Source organism: Spinacia oleracea, chromosome 4, assembly GCF_020520425.1.
Source record: "Spinacia oleracea cultivar Varoflay chromosome 4, BTI_SOV_V1, whole genome shotgun sequence".
In the NCBI taxonomy this organism is placed as follows: domain Eukaryota; kingdom Viridiplantae; phylum Streptophyta; class Magnoliopsida; order Caryophyllales; family Amaranthaceae; genus Spinacia; species Spinacia oleracea.
Genome location: NC_079490.1, coordinates 136,937,246 through 136,958,538, shown reverse-complemented (window position 1 = coordinate 136,958,538; position 21,293 = coordinate 136,937,246). Strand labels below are relative to the sequence as shown.

Here is a 21,293-nt window from a genome sequence, read left to right as displayed (position 1 = left end):
TATGTTCTTTTTCTTTATAATTTTTCTTGCAAGGAAAGAAACAAAGGAAAACTACATTCCCTTGATGTTTTATGTTTTCCCTTGAAAATCATTTTCGATAACAAACAGAGCCTTAATATGGTAATGAAAATGTTTTCCAGTCTGCCTTAAGAACCTAACAAAACCAAACAATTTATAGAATATGCGGAATAAAATGAAAATTAGCCTGTTTCTCTTTGTAGCTTTGTAACCTTCTCTCCCGTACTCTTTGAGCTGGCTTAGCAGCTTGGATCGAGCAACTTTAGTGATGAAGAAACAGTTATAGGTGGGTCTATCATATTCCATGCAAAGAAAACGTAATTTCACAACATATAAAAGCTCAAAAATTACATGATCCAAGGGACCAAATATGGTCACTTATTTGTTCAAATACCAATGAAATCAAATACATCGAATTCATTGCTTCGACGTGATTAAGCTTATTGTACACTATGGTACAAAAATGAAAAATTGCAGGCACTTGTGATTATGAAGATGCCATTATCTTTTGCCAACCTATTCCATTCTATTCTAGTGACAGTATGTATGAATTAAAAAGAAGTGCTCTCTTATTTTCTGTGAATCTTGAACAAAGTATAGTTGACATCAGCTCAGGGGGCAACCAGACCTTCAATTGTGTAACTCAACGACTCTGCCCAGTCAACTTTGAACATCATTGCTCTCAAAGTGTCCAATACATTGTAATCTGGATCCAGTTTACGTTGCCAACCCTGGGATAAAGTGTGAGTACATGAATCACTGATCCAAGTTGTATCAAAGAATGCCAGAAATATATAACTAAGAATACATGTTCAAGCTATTGCACCCTGTCAATTTAAAGATTTACCCTATGTAATATACCCCAAGTAACTGAAGATAAGTCTATATGCTTGTGCTGATGCCGGGCTGGCAGACCCCCGTAAGATTTTCTTTTTGGGGTTAAAAAGACATGTGCATCTTGCCACTTTTAGAAAACGGAACCTATGAACAGACCACTCCTGAGAGTTTTGCGCTGTGTTGGGACATGCAGGTCATGCAGGCCCGCGGGCTTGTCCCAGCCCATGCCAATTCTGTAACAACTCGGAGCTGATTTTACCAAACATATTTATTTACAGTTAATGACCAACTAATGCAACAACCTGGTCAAACAAGCTAAGTGAACCAGCTAACAACTAAACAACCTATTCTAAACCCAATACAATTGGATTATGTAAGATTTAGTATCGAAAACTGCCAGAATATAAAATCTTTATGGCATATAAACCCACCCATATCCACCACTAAGACACGTCATTAACTTCCCTACAGAATAATGTGGATTTTTTTCACCTAGAAAGGGAAGTTTTACGAAGCCTTGAGAAAACCAAACTGAAATCTAAATAAGATAGTTTTGCAGCATAAAGAAGGGGCAGAGGGTTACCTCAAGAACCATGGTTGTTACAATCACAGTACAAACATTTCCATCAATGTTAACTTTATGGTGCCGAACTAGTTCCAGAAGTTGCTGCATGCAATCAGCAGCATGTAGAGTGCAGCTTTCAGGCGATCCCCAGGAATCGAATTGTTTTTCAACTTCCTGTTAACAAATGCATTAAAAATTTTAAAAAAAAAATACTGCATTGTCAAACGATTCTTTGCTTAAAGACAAACAATCAGCATACAAACAGCACATCATGCTCTTAGACTCTTAGTGGTCACCGTAAAAGCTTTTGACGCAAAAATTTGAAGGTTCTGCTGTAGACATGATTTTTTTATACAAGAGGAAGCTTAATGGTCACTACAGACATGAAACTTTTAGTGGAGATATACAGGGTAAAAGGTAATGTGTGCAAACCAATTTAACAAAATTTCCGAACAAACTTTTCCTGGTCAGCAGTTATGCATATGGAGAACCTGAAAAATGATCCCTTTGCAACTGTTTGAAACTTGAGGGTGACTTCTTGCCTTCTTGGCCTAATGAACTTTCAAAGGTTAGTCTAAGGGACCATGTCTACATGGCTATGGTTTAGATGGGTTGAAGAGAACTTGTGTGGCTGACAAAAATGACAGCATCAATATGACAGAAGTCCCAGCCATCCTTGAACTATGAGATGGAATTGAATAGTAGTAACTTCCCAGTAAAGGTTGGCGTACAAAAAATGTTCTGTATTGTGCAAATATGCAGGGTTAAAACAGAAATTGTAGAGCTATGCAATCAATCAGCTACAAAAGACCTCTTTTTAAGAGAGCATTGCTTGAAGCTACAGCATTGAAGATAAATCAAACAAGACGCTTGGTACTTAGCAAGTTCAAAAAGGAAAATGACCAAATACTTGAGCACATAAGCACCCAATAGCATGAGCTATCCTGTCTTAATCAACTTAGTTGAAGTACCTTACAAAGCAGTAATTGAAGTACCTTTATAAAAGCCCCAGGGTTTGGGCAGTTTTGGTGTTTAGATAATTCTAGAGTACATTGAGCAGCAGTGCGTCCATCTCGAAGAGCAACAGCCTTGAAAAACTCCAGTATATTCACCCTATCTCTTTTAGAGAGTTCAGCGGTCATGCCTACGTCAAGGAATACGACATGTGGTCTTGATTCAAAGATCTGTTTCCCAGGGGTTCTCTCATTTACCCGGACAAGTATATTTCCTGGGTGCATATCAGCATGGACGAAATTGTCAACCTGCAAAAGACCCTGTTTTCTTAATAATTGAGTCCATGGAATGGTACTAGAAATAAAAAGAACTACATCGAATATTAAGATAGCAACAAGTGTATACGACTTAACAGGATTTCTGAACTTTGACGGTACTAGGAGTTAATCTGTTCAGATTGGTCGAAAATTTTATAACGTAGGACAACTTTGTTCTTTTTACCTTAATATTTCTCATCTGAAATTTCTTGAACACGTCTATACTTACCTGGGCCTATTTGAACTTGGCTCCGTTTGGTTTGGTGGAAAATGTTTTCAGTGAAAAATGATTTTCCGTGTAAAACATTTTCCAAGGAAAAACAAAATTATAAATTAGTTTTCCTTTGTTTGGTTCCTTACCAGAAAGTTCATACTTCATAGAGAAAAGGAAAATGAGAGTAGATGGGTGAGAATTGATGGGAAGGGAGAAGAAGGGGTAGGGAGGAAAAACAGAAAAGTTGTTTCCCTTCCTTTCAAGAGGAAAATGTTTTCCACCCTTGATAGAGTTATTGGAAAATTGTTTTCCACACCTTGCCAAGAGAAACAACGTAAAATGATATAAAAGGAAAAATCATTTTCCATGAAAACGTTTTACACCAAACCTAACACTCCCTTAATATCCCTTATCCGAACATAATTGAACTTAAAGTACAAATAGGGCTGCCAAAAGCTTGGTCGCTTATGAACAAGAAAAGCAGGAACTGAAACTTGCAGCAGTAACTACTAGGATAATATTATAAGCCTCTTTCACTCTCCCAAGCGTAGTCGAGGTACATACTGCAGATGTGAGCAGTACAACAGGTTTCAAATTTTCAAAACAAACATTATATGAAGAAAGAAACGATATTTATACTAAACCTAATATTCATTGGGTTTGAAGCATTACTTTGAATTTGCTGGATGTTCTTTGTTTGAGCACTGTTGAAAGCATAACTCTCAAGCGTATGGAGGAAGACAGCTGTTAACACTTCAACTAAGTCATTACAGATATGATTGGATTTGGCTACTCTTTTAAGCAACAATTGAGGTGTGACTCAGAACTATTTCCTTTCCTGAAGCCGTAATTACCATATACGGAAGAAGACCATTTATCTACCCTAAAACACTCATTTTCTTGTTCCAAAAAGGTTGTTTAATCTTCATCCTTGTGACATTATCTATGTTATGAAGTCAGTGTCAGCCATATAAGTATTGCTGAACAGAAAGGCACCAAACAGACTCTTCTGAGATCTGATGGCAACAATTTTTACTTTTGAATCATAGGCTATACGTAGTCATATGATTCATAGCTTACGTGTCAACGCATTCAAAAACTTTCTTACTAAAAATTCTTTTGTTTGTGCAAAACAAGGGAAAGAAAGAGAGATGTCCAAACAGGAAACTAGAAATTTGTCAATTTAAGAATTCATACCAAGAGCATTTTCAGAAGGGCATGACTCCCGATATGAGCAAGTGCTGTTTTGATACTACCATGTCCTTCAAGTTTATCAACATAATGCAAGACACTGTCGCCACGCTCATAAGTTTCCACCAGAACAGCTGGGTGCACCAAAGGATAGAGAGGCTTTGGGAAAGAAACATCCTTCCATCTGCGGAAATTATAGATAAATCGACTTAAATGTGCTGCTTCTCTGGCTAGATCAACTTGAGACATCATAAACACTGCAAATTGTTGCAAGCTTTCATCCAGCCTCAACCACTTCAACGTTGGTATCAAGTTTGAAATTTTAGCAAAGACATTTATTATCATGAAGTCTCTACGAATTGCCTCACCAACTCCAGGATGCCTAACCTTCACAGCAACTAACATAGGCTTCATCGAGTGACCAGGATGACGGAATTTGAGAATAGCTCGGTGAACCTGAGCAATACTTCCAGATGCAACAGGCTCCTCTTCAAACTTTTCAAATATTTCACCCAGCTTGCGGCCAAATGCCTTCTCAACTGTTTTCTTTGTGAAGGCAAAGCTATGTGCTGGTGCTTGGGAGTGCAGATGTGCAAGTTCTGTGCAAATATCTTGAGGGAAAAGATCGGGTCTTGTGGCAGCCCATTGTCCCCATTTAATAAATGCTGGACCGGCCTTTTCTAGGGTGCGACGAAGAATACTAAGCCAGGATTTTCTGAACTCAACACCAAGAGAGTTGGTGAAAGGAGCCATCAGTATGCAAGGGGAAAATATGATTGCTAAATAGATCGCTCTAAGAAATATTATAATAGTCTCAATCAGTGAGAAGGCAAAGGATGTCAAATAAACATGTCCATTTTGCGCATGATCATACAGAGTGCCGGACGCTGGTAAGTATTCTGCATGACTCCACTTAGATTGTGCACATGAAAACTGTCCAACTATTAGAGCAAGCAAACTGGGAGCAAGAAGTTGATAACGGTTCAAAGCTAAACTTACAGCAGCAGCTGCTTTGCTAATACGAGAAAGAGCTTGTCCACCATCAGTTTGCATATATAAAAGCCTTCGCCAAGCAACTTTAGCTTCATTTGAGATTAAAAAGCTTGCTGAGAAACTATGCATTTTCCGCCTTCCGTTGATTGTAAAAATATCTCTAGCTACAGATATATTATGTGAGGAATAGCTTTTGCTCACAAAATTGTACTGTGAACAAGGGTCCAACTTGCTACAACTACATTTCTGCTCTTGCAGAAATGTGCGAACTATCCTTCTAACTCTTCCAGCAGCCAAACTTCTGCAACCAAAGAGTCCACTAGAAATTATTCATACCATAACTAGGTGAGACTTGTACATAACTACATAAAATAAGTAAAAGATCCACAGAAAACGATGATACAGTTTGAGCCAATCAACCTGCAGATCATTGAGTCATATGAAAGACATGAATTTTATGCAGTAGAACTATTTTGGACGGTAGAAAAAGGTTACATTCTGGAGATTGGAGGAAGTAGTGTTCATGCTTGCAGGAGGCATTTTGATAGATTAATGTCCCACCATTACTGTACAAAGCAGTTATAATAGGCGTAGCAGAAATAGGCTTTAATATTAACTTTCCTGTTATTACTTGGTTTATGTTTAGGAAGTTTCTTATTCTTCAAGTTAGTTTTATTATATAAATAGGACCTAATTGTTATGTGTTTTATAACTCGATCGTTATGGGAAAATCGAGTTTGTGGGATGTTTTCAATCTCTATCACATTTTTCATAAAAGGTATTCATTCCATCCCAAAATTTATGTCCCAAACCCCCAATGGAAAATCCAACTTTTTAGGGTGTGCTTGGAATAGGGTCAATTAGGGCAAATATTTGTAATAGGAAACAATTGCAAGAGGTAAACTATTAATGGCCCGTTTGGTAGCCGGTCATAAATGATGTCAATGAGAATGCATTTTTATGTAAATTTCTAAGGAAAATCAATATTCATTCCCATGTAATGCTAGTTAACTCAAATTTATCTACTTTTCTTCATAAATTTTCATTACTATCCAGTAACCATTCGGGGAGTGCTATTGGACGGGGATGCATAATTATGAAGAAAAACACCAATTGTGAGATAAGGTTTCATTACCATGGACATTATGATGTTAATTTTTTTGCCAAATAATACTTAGATACACCATTTATTACTGGCTACCAAGACCAAATTCAAGCCTGGTGGAATAGTGAGTGTAAAAGTCACACTCTCAGATAGCAGTAACAGATTGTCCCTATAACAATAGGGAGCAATGTACTTCCAAATGTAGGTAATATGTTCACTACCTTATTACTCCCTCCATCCCATAATTATAGTCCCGTTTGACAAAAAACACTGGTTTTAAGAAAAATGGAATATAGTACATGGAAAAGTAGAATAAAGTACAAATGATGATTGAGTTGGATGAAAAAGTGGAATAAAGTACATGGAAAAGAGAATATAGTACATAGAAAAATGGAATATAGTACATGGGTGGGGTTTTCAATACATTTTTAGTTAATATAGTACATGAGAAAGTGGGGACCTTAATAGCCAAAATTAAAAACATGACTATAATTTTGGGACGTCCGATTTAGAAAACAGGACTATAATTTTGGGACGGAGGGAGTAACAATTAACACTACTACCTGAACTCGTGGCCAACCCTCTTATTTTAGCCAGTAATTCATTTCATTATCTCATATTTCCTATTCCATGGAACATTAGTAATTGAGTCCACATTGTGGTAAATACTCGTCACTTTTCAAATTTTCCTTTGTAAAATACAATCCTATAGTAACTAAAACGCTCTTTGTCTAGAAAATATATGCATCACAACCTATGTTACTCGGACTCTTCGTTTTACCTCAAGTACCCGTGTCGGATCCTCGACACTTGGACATGGGTATGGACACTCCGACACTTCATTTTGGTCAAAAATTAAGGAAATTTCCTCAATTTAGCCGTGTCGGACACTTGGACACGTACCCGTATCCGACACTCATACCCGAGTCTTAGTAACATAGATCACAACCAAGGAAAGCTTAGGAAGTTTAGATTTCTTTTAAGGTGAAGATCTAAAGGGAACCAAATAAAAAATGAAAAATAAAATAAAAGAGGGAATGAAGATAGAAATAAATTATTAAGTGCACTTGAAGCTCCAGAGTCCAGACCCAAGTTATATGGCATGTCAACAACCTAAAGGGGACAGTAGAAGTAGAGTGTATAGCCCTTAATTTTCCTTCCAACTGCTTCCAAATCATCTGAGTTACATTCTCCTAAATGCAACTAATAGGTCCTTTACAATACTTCAACACAGGGTCTCTATGTTTAATTATTCTCATTTCTTTCTCTGTAAGGGAGGTGGTACATTTGATAGCATAAAATGGTCAAGGAAATTATTCCACTCAATTTCTCTCAATAGGTGAAAGGTTTGAGTTTTCCCATTTAAAATAGTATATATCCTGCTTTTTCCCCTATTGTGCCATTGCATAAGAAAATCAACTCTTTACCTCTCAACAGGTCGAAATTTCTGATTTAAAGAAGGTGGTATATACACACTGCTTCTTCTCCTAGTATTCCCAGCACAAGTCGCCACTCACTACTACTACTACTACTACTTTCCTCATAAGCTAGAGCTATATCTCCGTAAAACAGCACGAATTGCAATAACTTTCACCATATAGAGTTGAAAAAGCAATAATTAGAGGACTTTCATGATTATTTCCTAACAGAGTAAAATCAACTATCTCAGAAGCTTGTCATCTGCATCCTTTTCTTGCAAAGTGTCAAATCAGTAGATATGTCTTCATCAAGAGTATAAAGGGAATCAACTTCTTTACAGTCACAGGGAAAGTCTACATAGATGACATCCCTTACACTCGCGACCTTAAAGATATAACCCTAGTATATGAGTATACACAGAACCTCAAATAAAGGAATTCAGCCAAATTCACAGCCCACAATAGGTAATCTTTTGATTGTAAACTAATAACTCGAATCCCTAGCCCATAGTGACTTCACTGACTTGGATAAGTTCATTTTTCCAAATAGAAAGGAAGAACACCACATAAACTCACAATCCCATCACTTATTCTCACTTCTATCAATAAAGACAATGAACATAAACTTAGGCCTCCCTCTAACACTGTAAAGAGCACCAGTGGAATCGACTAATCAAGCTCGAAATACTCAGTAAATTGGTCTACTTGAAACAAATCCCTCTGCAACTCAAATAACAAATAGCAACATGTAACCAAAAACTACAACATCATAAATATTAAGTAACAAATAGTTTTGCCCGGATTTAGTCGTTCGCATTACTGGTTCAAATTATACTATCAACCAGACAATTAATCAGTGGACAGATTGAGTAATGAAAATTATCAACAGATCGTTTTTTCTCAAATTCTATTCCAGCAAAAATACGCCAACTTTTAATTTAAATCAAACCCGTTCCATTTCAGAAAAAGAAAATTGGGAATTTAAAATTAGTTTTAAAAAAGTGAACTAAGAGTTTACCTGGACATGATTGATTGGTTATTGGAATGGAGGGAGTTAGAAAAGTGCGGCGGCGATATGGTGGCGCGCAGAAATCAGCGGCATTATTTGAGTTGCCGGAGGATCAAATCAATAGATGAATTAGAAATCAGCGGCATTATTTGAGTTGCCGGAGGATCAAATCGATATGGTGGTGAAGTTTGTTTGAATTTCCGACCACAATTAGTTTAGCCTTGAGTTTTGACTTTCCCCTTTATTTACACTGTATTTAATATGCCAAATGACTGAAAAACCCTCCTTCTAGACTCCTATTGGGTTTTTTTTTAAGAGGTGATTAAAAATCAGGTTTTAACAAAAAAAAAAAAAAAATCATGTCCAATCCCATAAATTTGGTGCGGGTTTTAAGAGTCAAAATGAATTTTGGTCTAAAAATGTATATTTTAGGCTACCCAAACTTGTACTTTTACGAGCGAGTCAGGCCAGCGGGTCGGGCTATAGTTGATCAGGTCTTGTTTTTTCCACAGAGATTCTGCATATCCCTAATGAAGAGCTATAGCCATAGCCATAGCCATCTATGACTATGGGTGGTACCACCTAATGAAGAGCGTTAAAAAGCTTCACATATTTTTTCCAGGAAAAAAATTATGAATGTATAATGTATAAAAACAGAAATATGTCATTTACTTTCTTCATTTTCATTTCCTCTCTCCTCGAAGTTTTTCTCTCCTCAAAAGTCTCTCTTTCCATTTTCATTCTCTCTCAATAAATCAACATTGAACCTATGAAAGTGTAACAACTAATCTGGGACGGATGGAATAATAATAATAATAATAATAATAATAATAATAATAATAAGAATAATAATAATAATAATAATACGGTTTCCTCTCGAAACAGGCGATTAGGGCAGGGGCTGGTTTTGAATTCTCGGCCAACGGCGGGGTTACTCCGGCCATCTCGCCGGTGCATTTCTATTCGTCATTTGCGACGGTGATACAGGTACGTCAGGGGGTGTTTTACGACGGTGATTCAGGTTCGACGAGGGGTGCTTTGCGACGGTGATACAAGTTCGACAAGGGGTGTTTTGCGACGTGGATACAGGTTTGACAAGGGGTGTTTGGCGACGGTTATACTGGTTCGACAAGGCGTTTCTATTCATCAGGTCCGTGGTGTTCGCGACGGTTATACTGGGTCACAAGTCAGCGGTGTTCGCGACGGTTATACAGGGTCACAAGGGTTGTTCGCAACGGTTCTCTCTAGTCAGCGCCGTTCAGTGGTGTTCGCGAGTTCTGAAGCGCCGTTCAGTGGTGTCCGGCAGCGGTGTACGGTGTGCGTTGTTGTGCTTGAGAGGCTGTCTTGTTTGCTTTGTTTTTGTGGCAGTGTAGGTGTTGGGTGTTTGGAACTTTGCGGCTCAGTTGCAGTGTTTGGTGTTAGGAAGTTGCGTGTCAGTTGTGGTGGTCATTGCGGGGTGGTCAGTGGTGTTTGTAGTTTGGAAGTTACCAGCAGTGGCAGTGGCAGTTTCGGTGAGTTCCGTTTCAGTTTTCAGTGCGGTTGAAGTGCTTTGATATGGCAGCTTCCGTGGAGAAGTTTCATTGCCCTTTTGTGGGTCTTAGCGGGTGCCAGGATGGAGGTGGGCGTGGTTTGGTGAGGAGTTCTCTGATCACTCACTTACGTGATCGTCATTGTTGCACTGATGTGCGGGATGTAACCCGTCATTCCCTTACTACCAATTTGCAGGTTTTTACTACGGCTGAGGTGACCTTTCGTCGTATGGGAATTTGGCTATGTGGAGATTGTTTCAAGACGCATACTCATCGTATTAGGTGTCGACATGGCAGTGGTTCTAGTTCGGTTTTTGTGGACCCACCTGATTCTGGGGATGGTACTATTCGTTTTACTCTCTACGGTATTCAAAAACCACAGGCTCCTTCTTCCGAGCTGTCTACTTCTGATGCGCCTCGAGAACATCATTTTTCTTTTGATGTTGCTCTTCTAAACACTTTATGGTCTAAGCGGCTGCGTTCTGTGAAATCCATCCCTCCCAAATGTCGTTTGGGTTTTTCGCGAGTTCTGAAAGGGGCGCTTGATAAGGTGATTTGCAGACCAGATGACATCGCTTGTTGGGTTCAGTTGCTCGTGTTACCTCTTTGTGTCCTCAAGACTTTTTCTCCACGAAGTAATCGTGAGTGTTCCTCCGGTGTTAGGCGGCGACAACAGGAAGAGAGTATCACCTCTGCTATTCGTTCTTGGGGTGTGCCTGGTGGTTCTGAGCAACTTGTCATAGACACATTGGCTAGCGTGTCTCCCCCTCTATTGGATGTTGACGATGACCATGATTTGGCGGAGCGTAATATTAAGCAATGCAAGAGAAAGATTTCTGACGGTCACTACACTGCTGCCGTTAGGGTTCTTTCTTCCTCAGGTCTTGCCCCTTACAATGATGCTACTCTTGCAGATTTGCAAGCAAAGCACCCTTCCGTTCCGGTCCCTACCTTACCGGATATCCCTGTTGATCATCACCTTATTGCTTCCTCCGCTGTTGTTTTGGAGCAGATTAAGGGCTTTCCGCGTGGTACTTCGTGCGGTAGAGATGGCTTGCGTGCTCAACACCTTTTGGATTGCTTGGGTGGTGCTGCTGTAGCTGTTTCTGATGAGTTGGTGGATGCTATCACTCAGGTAGTTAATCTCTTTCTTGCTGGAAAGTGTCCTGCTGAGCTTGGAGGATACATTGCTAGTGCTCCTCTTACGCCACTTATTAAGCCTGGTGGGGGTATTCGGCCTATTGCCGTGGGCACTATTTGGAGGCGCCTTGTTTCTAAGGTCGGGGCTGCTTTGATTGGTCCGCGTTTAGGAAACTACTTTGGAGGTCTTCAGTTTGGAGTTGGGGTTCCAGCAGGTGGTGAGGCCATTCTCCATGCTGTCAATCGGTTGGTTGAGGCTCGTGGGGCTGATGTTGGCCTCTCTATGTTATTGGTGGATTTTCGGAATGCGTTCAATTTAGTTGATCGATCGGCTTTGTTGCGTGAGGTACGGCTACATTGTCCTGCTCTTTCGCGTTGGGTTGAATTCTGCTACTCTTCTCCAGCGCGGCTGTATTATGGGGAGCATACCTTGTGGTCTTGTCAGGGTGTGCAGCAAGGGGATCCTCTCGGCCCTTTGCTTTTTTCTCTGGTTCTACATCCATTGGTGTGTCGAATCAGAGACTCATTTGATCTATCTCTTCAGGCGTGGTACTTGGACGATGGCACTATCGTTGGTGACACTTTGGTGGTTGGACAGGTCTTGGGGTTGATTTTGGAGGAGGGTCCTCATTTAGGTCTCCATGTTAATGTTGCGAAGACGGAGGTTTTCTAGCCTTCGGAGGACCCCCGCAGTCGTCTAGAGGGTGTCTTTCCTACGGATATTGCTCGTCCTGCGCTTGGTGTTAAGTTGCTTGGTGGCCCAGTCAGTACGGATTCCTCTTTTTGTAAGGAGTTGGTTTCGCAGCGTGTGTCGAAGACTGTTGTGTTGATGGATGCTGTAGCCAAGCTTAATGATCCCCAGTGTGAGTTGTTGCTTCTTCGTGCGTGTACTGGAGTTTCTAAACTCTACTTTGCTATGCGCACTTGTCCGCCTCATCTTTTCGAAGCGGCCCAATTATCTTTTGATGTGGCTCTGCGGGCTTCTTTAGAGCGCATCGTGACTGCTTCGGGACCTGGGTTCGGTGACTGGCAATGGCGCCTTTCCACCTTGCCTTATTCTTATGGAGGATTGGGTGTTTATTCAGCTGGTGATGTTCGGCATTATGCTTTTCTTGCATCCCGTTTGCAGTCTTCTGGTTTGCAGGATTCGCTTCTTCGGCTTTCAGGTGTTGATGGTCCGGGACCGGCCTTTGATGATGCTCTTGGTCTTTTCAATAGGACCGTGGAGACCGACCTTATGCGTAGCCCTAGTGAGATCGCTGCCCCCAGACTCATGAAGAAATTGGCAGACTTATATTTCACGAAGGTTACTGCTGATGCGGAATCCGCCTACTCCTTATCTTCACGTCTTGTTGCCCTATGGAAATCACAGCAGGGGGATCACTCCTCAGCTTGGTTGCGGGCAGTCCCCATCTCGGGGTTAGGCCAGACTATGAACGGTAAGACTTATCGTTCGGTTCTTTGCTATCGGTTGGGTATTCCGTTGTTCTCTTATTCGACGCCGTGTTCTGCTTGCTCTCGGGTTTTCGACGGGGACATTTATGGGGATCATGTCGTGTCTTCTGCTGGGATTGTGGGTATCAAACATCGACATAATGTTGTTCGTGATACCCTTTTGGATATTTGCTATCGGTCGGGGATCTCTGCTCGCAAGGAGGTTGATGTTGGGCTGACTAGTGAGAGTGATGGAGCTCTTCGTCCTTCAGATATATTGCTTTACTCATGGGATGGCGGTCTAGATGTGTGTGTTGACTTGACTGGGTCTTCCCCTATGACGCAATCTGGGTTGTCAGGCTTCGTTCCGGGTCGGGTTGTGGCGGTTGCAGCGCAGCGGAAGCAGGATAAGTATGGGGCACGTTGTAGGGCTTTGGGTTACGGTTTCTTTCCTTTTTCCTTCTCTTCTTTTGGGGAATTAGAGAAAGGGGCTGTTTCTTTGCTGAAGCGGGTCCAGACGTACTCCAGGACTCAAGACATTGGGGCGCGGGCAGCTGCCCACATTTTCAGCAGGATCGGGTTCGCCATAGCTAGAGGAGTGGGGGCCCAGATTGTATCTCGGCTCCCCTCCAACTTCTTGTAGTTCATTTGATCTTTGTAGCTTGTTAAGCTTGTAACGTTTTGGTGTTTTCCCATAATAATATAAATAATAATAATAATAATAATAATAATAAAAAAATGTAAATAATAAGTAATATAATAATATAAATACATAATAATATAATAATAATAATAATAATAATATTTTTATTATTAAGTCAAATTGAATTGAACTAAACTGAACTGAACTGAACTGAGGCCCTATTCTTTTTGGCTTACTTTCGATTTAAGGACTTATTCCATAGTATAGTTCAGTTCAGTTCAGGAGCATTCAATTCAATTCAATTCAATTCAGTTCAGTTTAATTCAATTTAATTCAATTTAACTTAATAATAACAATAATAATAACAATAATAATATATTATTATTTATTTTATTATTATTATTACTATTATTATATTATTAGTATTATTATATTACTTATTATTTATATTATTATTGTTAATATGTACTACTATAACTAATTATTTATTATTAATTTATCATTTACTCCCTTTGTTCCTTAAAGTTATTCCTATTTGAGGTTTGGGGTGAAAAATAAAAATATAGAATCTTGTAATGATTGGTGTAAGAGTAATGATTGGGTGTAAGACAAAGTAATAAAGAAATCAAGGAAAGTAATAAAGAAATGAAGGAGAGAGAAAATATTTTTACTACAGTAATCCCTTCGTCTCTTTTTGTTCTTAACTTTGGTATTTTTCACGTGTTTTAACGATTAATTAATTTGCATCGAGATTCCTCAATTTTTTTATTTAAACAAGATAAATTACGTTTATTTATAATGTTTTCACTTTTATCAAAACTAGTTTTTAGCCCGTGCTATGCACGGGTAAATGTTTTAATCAAACTAGCTTTTTGGTCCGTTCAATGAACGGGCTGATTATAGGAAGAAGAAAAATGAACTTTTTTAAAAATAAAAGAAAAAGAAATAAACTCCTTTTAATGTATTTTTTGTGTGGTTGTATTCTCTTTCTTTCGCACACTTTATTATTAGTCTTCACATTCATATATTCACCATTGATGAACACATAATTTTTTTTTGATAGTATGAAGAAAACACAGTTAATCATACATGCTACTACGTATATTACATAAAAATTATGCCAATATATGTTGTGTCTTGAATTAAAACTAAATACTTCATATATCACAAATCATAAAATCGTAAATGAAAATTTTGACGTTTTGGTCACAAAAAGAAGTTGATGCTCATATTTTCCACCTGCTGTAAAATCTTGCTTTTCCCATTAGAATTTAGATGCACCTAAATCTCTAAAAGAGGTTCTATTGTCCCGTTCTCAAAGTCATAAAGCTCTGCTTATAATCCAGCTTCTTTACGCCATTCTGGGTATTCCACTTTTACGCTTAAAATGGTTGTTTACATCATGTCCACAAACTGTTCGATGAAATGCTTGAAAGAAATGTATAATCTTAATGCCCATCATGGAAGCATTGTTGCCCACTTAAAGTCGTATTAATATTAAAGACAAATGACATTCCCCTTTAACATTTGTCTTTTGATGTGAGGAAAAGCGTAAGAGGAACCACCAATGGGCATTAAAATACCCTTGGGTGCATGGTGCACCCTGGTGCACCTAATACTTTTCACCCACCTCGAGTCATTAACATTATTATGTTCATGTTACTCACTGTGTATACATTATGTAGAATCAAATTAATCTAATTCATCCCGTCCAAACAAATTATCTACTTCACCATTAAATATGTCAATTGTCATGGATTTCCCAAATTTAACATAACATGATATAGAATCCAATTGAACAAAATTCAGAAATAATAATCTATTAATAACTACTCCTTCTATTCCATAATGTTCCTCATGTTTACTATTCATATGGTCAAAGTTTAAAAACTGACTGTAATTAGTAGTATAATTAAGAGAAAAATATTAACTTGTTGGATCTCATTGGATTCGTTTCTATATAAATTTTCTAAATATAATTTTTTTTATATATAATTTTTACTAATGCGAAATTAGAACTATTAATAGTCAAAGTAGTGCATTAAAGACCGCGCATAATGAAAAAGCAAGGAACATTATGAAACGAATGGAGTAAAACTTAATAATTAGAAATATCATAGTAGAAAAACAACAAACACGTCAACGAACTCGATAAACTTCTTAGCTTTAATTTATCCTTTTCAAGCAATGTGTCAAAATACTACTCCGTATTATTGTTCGTGAAAGAATTTAAATTAACAGATCAAAGAAAAAGTTAAAAACATTAATTCAAATCAGAACCATAGCAAAATTTGGATTATAAAAAAAAGATAAATATAGGGAAGACAAAAAAAAACTATAAGGAAGACAAAATTTACCTCCACTATTAAAGGAAATATAAAATATATTAAGAGAACCCTTGCATCGATTTCGAACAATTTTAGATTTGAAGACAAAAATGTGCCCATCTTGTAAATTACGAACAAAAGATTAAGAACAGAAGATTAATATTGTTGCAATGGAGGAAAGCAAATAAGATGAACCCGAATGAAAATTAGTTGTGGGTATAAAAACTAATTACATCCATAAACTCCTACCTTTTCAAATTTATCCATTTATTAATTGATTAACTAATTAACTAACGATTTTAAAATTACTAAAAACCTTTCAGTGAAGGAATGAATGAATGAATTTGAATGAAACTATATGAATTAACTATCTCATTGTTTTTGAAGGTTGAAGGAAGTTAGGGAGATAATGAAGGTGAAACATTTACCATAAATCTTTGTAGAATCACAAAGTTTTTTTCTTTTCTATTATTTATTTATAAAAAAGGAAAGGAGATGCCATGTGTCATGAGAAGATTTTAAAAATAAAAAGAGGAGTAAAGGGAGGAGATGCCAAATGTCATTGTGTCATGAGTGGTTTGAGTTTTTAAATACTAGGTATAGATTGTGATATTGGGAAATGAGAAAAATTTAATGTCCCAATGGAAAAATGTGAAAGATTAAATGACCTAATGAATTTAATTGATTCAAATAATAATTGGACACAAATTTTGATAGAATACTAAGTCATTTATGTGATACTTCCTCCGTCTTTTAATACTCGCAACGTTTGGACTTTTACCACTATTCATATAATCTACTTTGGCTATTCTTAGTGCTTTTTATATAAGATAGAACATAGTCATGTGGGATCTTGTTAGATTCGTCTCAATGTGTATTTTCAAAATATCAACTTTTTATAATTTTTGCAAAAAAAGAATTTAAGATATAAATTATCAAAGTTGTGCATTGGCATGCGTGAAATTAACAAACGTTGCGAGTATTAAAAGACGGAGGAAGTAATATAAAAGGAAATGTAAAGAACAATTTGAAAAACCCAAAAAGAAAAATGTAAAGAACAAAAAGAGACGAGAGAGTAATAAAAAATCATAAAAGTGGGGTTGGGTGGGTGAAAGGGAAAATGTGAATAGATTAAATAAGGGATGGTGGAGAAATTGATGGTAGAATATGAAAAGATTCGTATGTATTGTGTATAATTAAGTTGAAATATAAAGATATTTTAGACTAAAAATATATCCAAAAATAGAATCATTAAGAATTTTTAAGAACGCCAAACAAGAAAACAGGAAAGACTTTATCTTTTTCTAGGTGAGTTTATCCCTAGTCTTAAAGTGAGTCTTGAGGTGAGTCTCAAGCCTAAATCTTGGGATAATGTGGTAAAAGACTACCCCAAGTCTTGAAGTGAGTTTGAAAATCCAAGACTCACTTAAGCCTCCACTTTTTTCTTCCTCCAATCAAATCATGCCACATCATCAAACTTAATTTATCTTATTTCACCCAACTAAATTATTGATGGTTTATGTATTATTTTGTTTGATTTGCCTTTAAATTTATGTTCTAGATCTTTTGAATATAATATGTTGTATTACTGTTTCTAATTTGTACGAAATATATGTCAATTCGAAATTAACATTTTCTGTTTTATTTTTTTCCATTTTTTTCTCGAATTATAACTTACTTTGTTTTAGAGCGGTTCAACAACGGCCCGACCCGGTCCGAAAATTACCGAGTTTTGGGCAGAAGATTCCGGCCCGATTCTCGAGCCCGACCCGATTTTTTTTTTTAAAAAATTGCGGGTTTTGGACAACGCAAAACAACAATTTTAGTTATAAATTTGGCCTGGTCCGAAAAGCCCCCTATTTTTGGCGCGAAATAGCGTGTTTTGGGCATACAAAATTGGCCCGAAGCGTGGCCCGCCCCGCCTCGGCCGACATAATGGAGTGATTTTTATGTCCTCGGCCCGACCCGAACCCGGTCCGGCCCGCATGTTGATCAGGTCTACTTTGTTTATATATAAGAAAACATAGTTTCAATATTATTTAAAAAATGTACAAAAAAAAAAATATATACATAAAATATAATTTTAAGAGTTAGGTGAGTTTGAGTTGAGTCTGGTGATAATGTGTAAAAATAGGGTGAGTTTTTTGTGAGTCTGGATAATAAAAAAGTTAATGAAAAGCTGATGTACCAGATTCTGAAAATTAAAAGTGAGTCTGGGAATAAACTCACCCTAATAACCAAAAGAGCTCACGGAGGGCATGGCCTACTAAGGGCCACTGGAAATCTCGCCATTGGTACGCCGTACGCACTACGCAGTATCATTTTTCATATTCATTAATATGGAACATTGTTATTTATGCGACATGTGTTAACATTTTAGGGTAAGAATATAATACTTGGTAGGAATATGTTTTTAGTTTAAACTATAACATGTTAATAAAGGTATAATGGGAATTTCTGAAGGGACACAAAGTCCTCAAGGGTTCCTTTTATAGATTAGAAACTAGTGTGTGGCTCGGGCGATGCCCCGATTGCCACATTGAATAGTTTACATTTTAGATTTTTCTTGGGCAAAATATTTGATAAGATACATGTATAGCATTAAGTGAAAGCATTCATCAAGTTCGTCAACTACACAAACACACTAAGTCATTTATCATGAGAAATAATTTTTCAATTGCATCATCTTACAATTTGTATAAATTGTTTTCTAGTGGAAATAAGTGATTCAAAATTAACAAACACCAAATTAGATATATGCAGTCATGCAAGGCATTTTTGTAGTTGATGCTTATGAGACTTATGACATCATGTTTATTCATGGTTGTCCTAATTCTTTAATTATTATTTTTTTCCAAAATAGTCAATAGAAAATAATAAGTCACATAAAAGTTTAGTTGTTGTAAACTTCATGCTAACATTCATTTACAAATTAATGTGAAGAGATAAACCACAAATGGTTGTTGGTTAAGATGGTAATGAGAGTTATCCTCCACACTTGAGGTCTAGAGTTCGAATCTCATTGTACGTATTGATTTTTGGTTGTCCATAATATGAAATATTATTTGGTGAGTGGATGATGTGGCGCAAAAGGAAGAGTACTACGTGCCACATAGACATTTCTCTCAACGCCTTTTAATATATTAGTATAGATTTGTACACAAAGTCCTCAAGAGTAATATTTGTTCTTGATCATCAATTTTGTATTACTTTGTATCTATTTAAAAATTACCTTAATACCAACGAGACAACGTAACTAATAAAAAGGTGGTACATAAAATATGAAATATAAGATTTTAATGCACATTGAGTTTTTTTTGTTTTTCATATGTCCCTGTTGTTGTGGGCAAAATTACTGTGCCTTCGTGTACCAATGAGGATGTGACACATGACACGTATTACGCCCCATAAGCAGAAACCGTACGAAGTCTACTCCGGAGCATGGGTATCAATCTACGTATCTACAATGTATATGTATTCGTATTTAAGTGTGTATAAATGTATGTAATGTACCTATACCTGAAAAGGGGCTTAAGTAGTAAGTATCCCAAGTAGTATGAATAAGCACAATAGGCCCAAATAGCCCACTATTGCCAAAAGGGGCCAGAGAATTGTAAGGAGAAAGGACACATGTCCTCCTCCCATACCCTAGCCAATCATGTAAAGGGAATATTAGGTCATTCCCACAAAAACCTAGTACTATAAATAGTCCCACTTCCCTAGAAAAAGGGGTCACAATCAATACAATCAAGAGCAATTGCTGCTCTGCCTTCTCTCTACTTTCTCTCTCTATAAAAATACATTCTTGTTAAATTCTCAGTTACCGGAAAACCTCCAAGGTATCTCACCGGAAAAACCCCACAACATTTGGCGCCGTCTGTGGGGAGGTACGGTAGCATGGAAGATCAACGACAGGACAATGACACTGGGCGGCCTACGCGAGTAGAGCGGCCACCCCTCGAAAGAGAAATGTCGACTGAGCATCAGACGCCGACCACGAGAATCACTGGAGATGCCGCGCGGATATTTGCGGCCGGGCACACACCGCGTCATGCTGCCGAGGTAGAGGTGCTCAGTGAGGAGGACGACCAGGCCAATCGCACCCCTCCTGGAGGACACCTGGATCCTCGAGCAGATACAGTAATAGAGGAGAACCCAGATATGCCCGTCTCTGTGGGTGCTCTTCGGGCTATTTTGGCTGAGTTCCAAGCTGATATGGGAAAGACAGTTAATGCTGAGGTACAGAAGAGCATGCTGATTTACACCACTGCTGCGGCTGCAAATCATGAGGGACCGGCAAGCAATAGGCCAACACTTTCTTTGCGTCCCCCAAACGTCTGGACCAGGCAGACAGGCGAGGACCTGAGGAGGCGGCAGCCAGCGAATCAGCCCAATCAGGCAACGTCTTACCTACCGCGCCGACTGCCACAGCGGCTGATCGGAGAAACGTCCCGAGGACGTGAGCAGCCACACGCAGAGAAATTGCCTGACTCTGAGTCTGAACTTGCTGACACTAGGTCAACTCCCGTCATGCCGGATAGAACTCTCCCTCATCCAACATATACGCACCTGAGCCAGGCGCGCCTAGGGTTCACCCGTCCAACCCGTCAAACTCGCCGACGCGAGTCTTCCCAGCGGGAACCCTACTCAAGGCGTCAGGATCCTGTGTATCACATTCAGGAGGGGGTGTCCAACATGGCCCTAGGACACACCACCCCTTTTGCAGACTTCATTATGAGAGCCCCGAGGGAACCCAAAGTCAAGCCTCCCAATATTGATGCTTATGATGGGACCACAGATCCAGACATGCACCTCTTGGTTTACCGGCATCACATGTATGTCCAAGGAACAACTGACTCAACCTGGTGTAAGTATTTTCCGGGCACACTCAAAGGAGTAGCATCTAAGTGGTTCGAGAGACTTCCAGCTGGAACTATTCGCTCTTTTTCGGAGCTCGAGTTATTGTTCTCTACTCGGTTCATGGCTCACAAGGAAGAAAAAAAGACGAGCATGCATCTGAGTAGGATTCAGCAAGGGAAAGACGAGTCTCTGAGGAGCTATGTGAAGAGATTCAATCTAGAGGCAGGGCAAATTCCGGATTTGCCAGATGGTGTTGCATTTGATAACTTCATTCGAGGACTTAAAAAGGGCTATTTCAAGTTTGATCAGGTAAAGAAAAGCGTCCGAACCATGGCAGAAGTGCTGGATGAGGCTGAGGCCTTCATCCATGCAACAGAGATTTGCAGCGTCCCAAAAGATCCCAGAGGAAGTGATACCGCCGAGCCAGCGGCAAAAAAAGGAGAAATTCGAAAAGAAGAGCCGGCCTAACGGGACGTGGGCTATTGCAAAAGGGTCAGACAGGGCTCCCGGGGCGGCAGGCCAGAAACGGTCCAGAACTTATGACCGGGAGCGATTTGAGTATAACACAGACATGTACACAACTCTGATGGACGTCGGGTCCAAATATGAGATTGACCGTCCATTTCCCATGAAGTCGCCACCAGAAAGTAGGGACCCCAAGCTGTACTGTCACTTTCACAGTGACATTGGGCATGACACTAAAGAATGTAAGAGCTTGAAAAGGGCACTGGACGGCCTG

General features: G+C 38.6%; 1 protein-coding gene across 2 annotated transcripts; it reads right to left on the bottom strand.

Moving 5' to 3' along the window:
• Positions 1–318: 318 nt before the first annotated feature.
• Positions 319–8,858, bottom strand: LOC110800033 (ABC1 family protein YPL109C, mitochondrial). 2 transcript variants are annotated; one of them, XM_022005322.2, is made up of 5 exons: positions 8,631–8,858; positions 4,103–5,390; positions 2,416–2,694; positions 1,439–1,594; positions 319–749 (listed from the first exon to the last, which is right to left on the bottom strand). In XM_022005322.2, the coding sequence occupies exons 1-5, from the start codon at positions 8,636–8,638 to the stop codon at positions 630–632; spliced, it is 1,851 nt and encodes a 616-aa protein (XP_021861014.1). In that variant the 5' UTR covers positions 8,639–8,858; the 3' UTR covers positions 319–629. The 2 variants fall into 2 exon arrangements, with proteins under 2 accessions (XP_021861014.1, XP_021861015.1); XM_022005323.2 differs by having other exon boundaries at positions 2,416–2,682; positions 8,631–8,856.
• Between the last annotated feature and the right edge of the window lie 12,435 nt (positions 8,859–21,293).

Bases quoted from the DNA above. Each gene is read 5' to 3' on its own strand.
- LOC110800033 (XM_022005322.2), bottom strand. The intron at 2,695-4,102 runs GTATGAATTCTT...TTAAGAAAACAG, and splicing joins CCCTTCTGAAAATGCTCTTG to GGTCTTTTGCAGGTTGACAA. The intron at 1,595-2,415 runs GTACTTCAATTA...ATTTGTTAACAG, and splicing joins ACCCTGGGGCTTTTATAAAG to GAAGTTGAAAAACAATTCGA.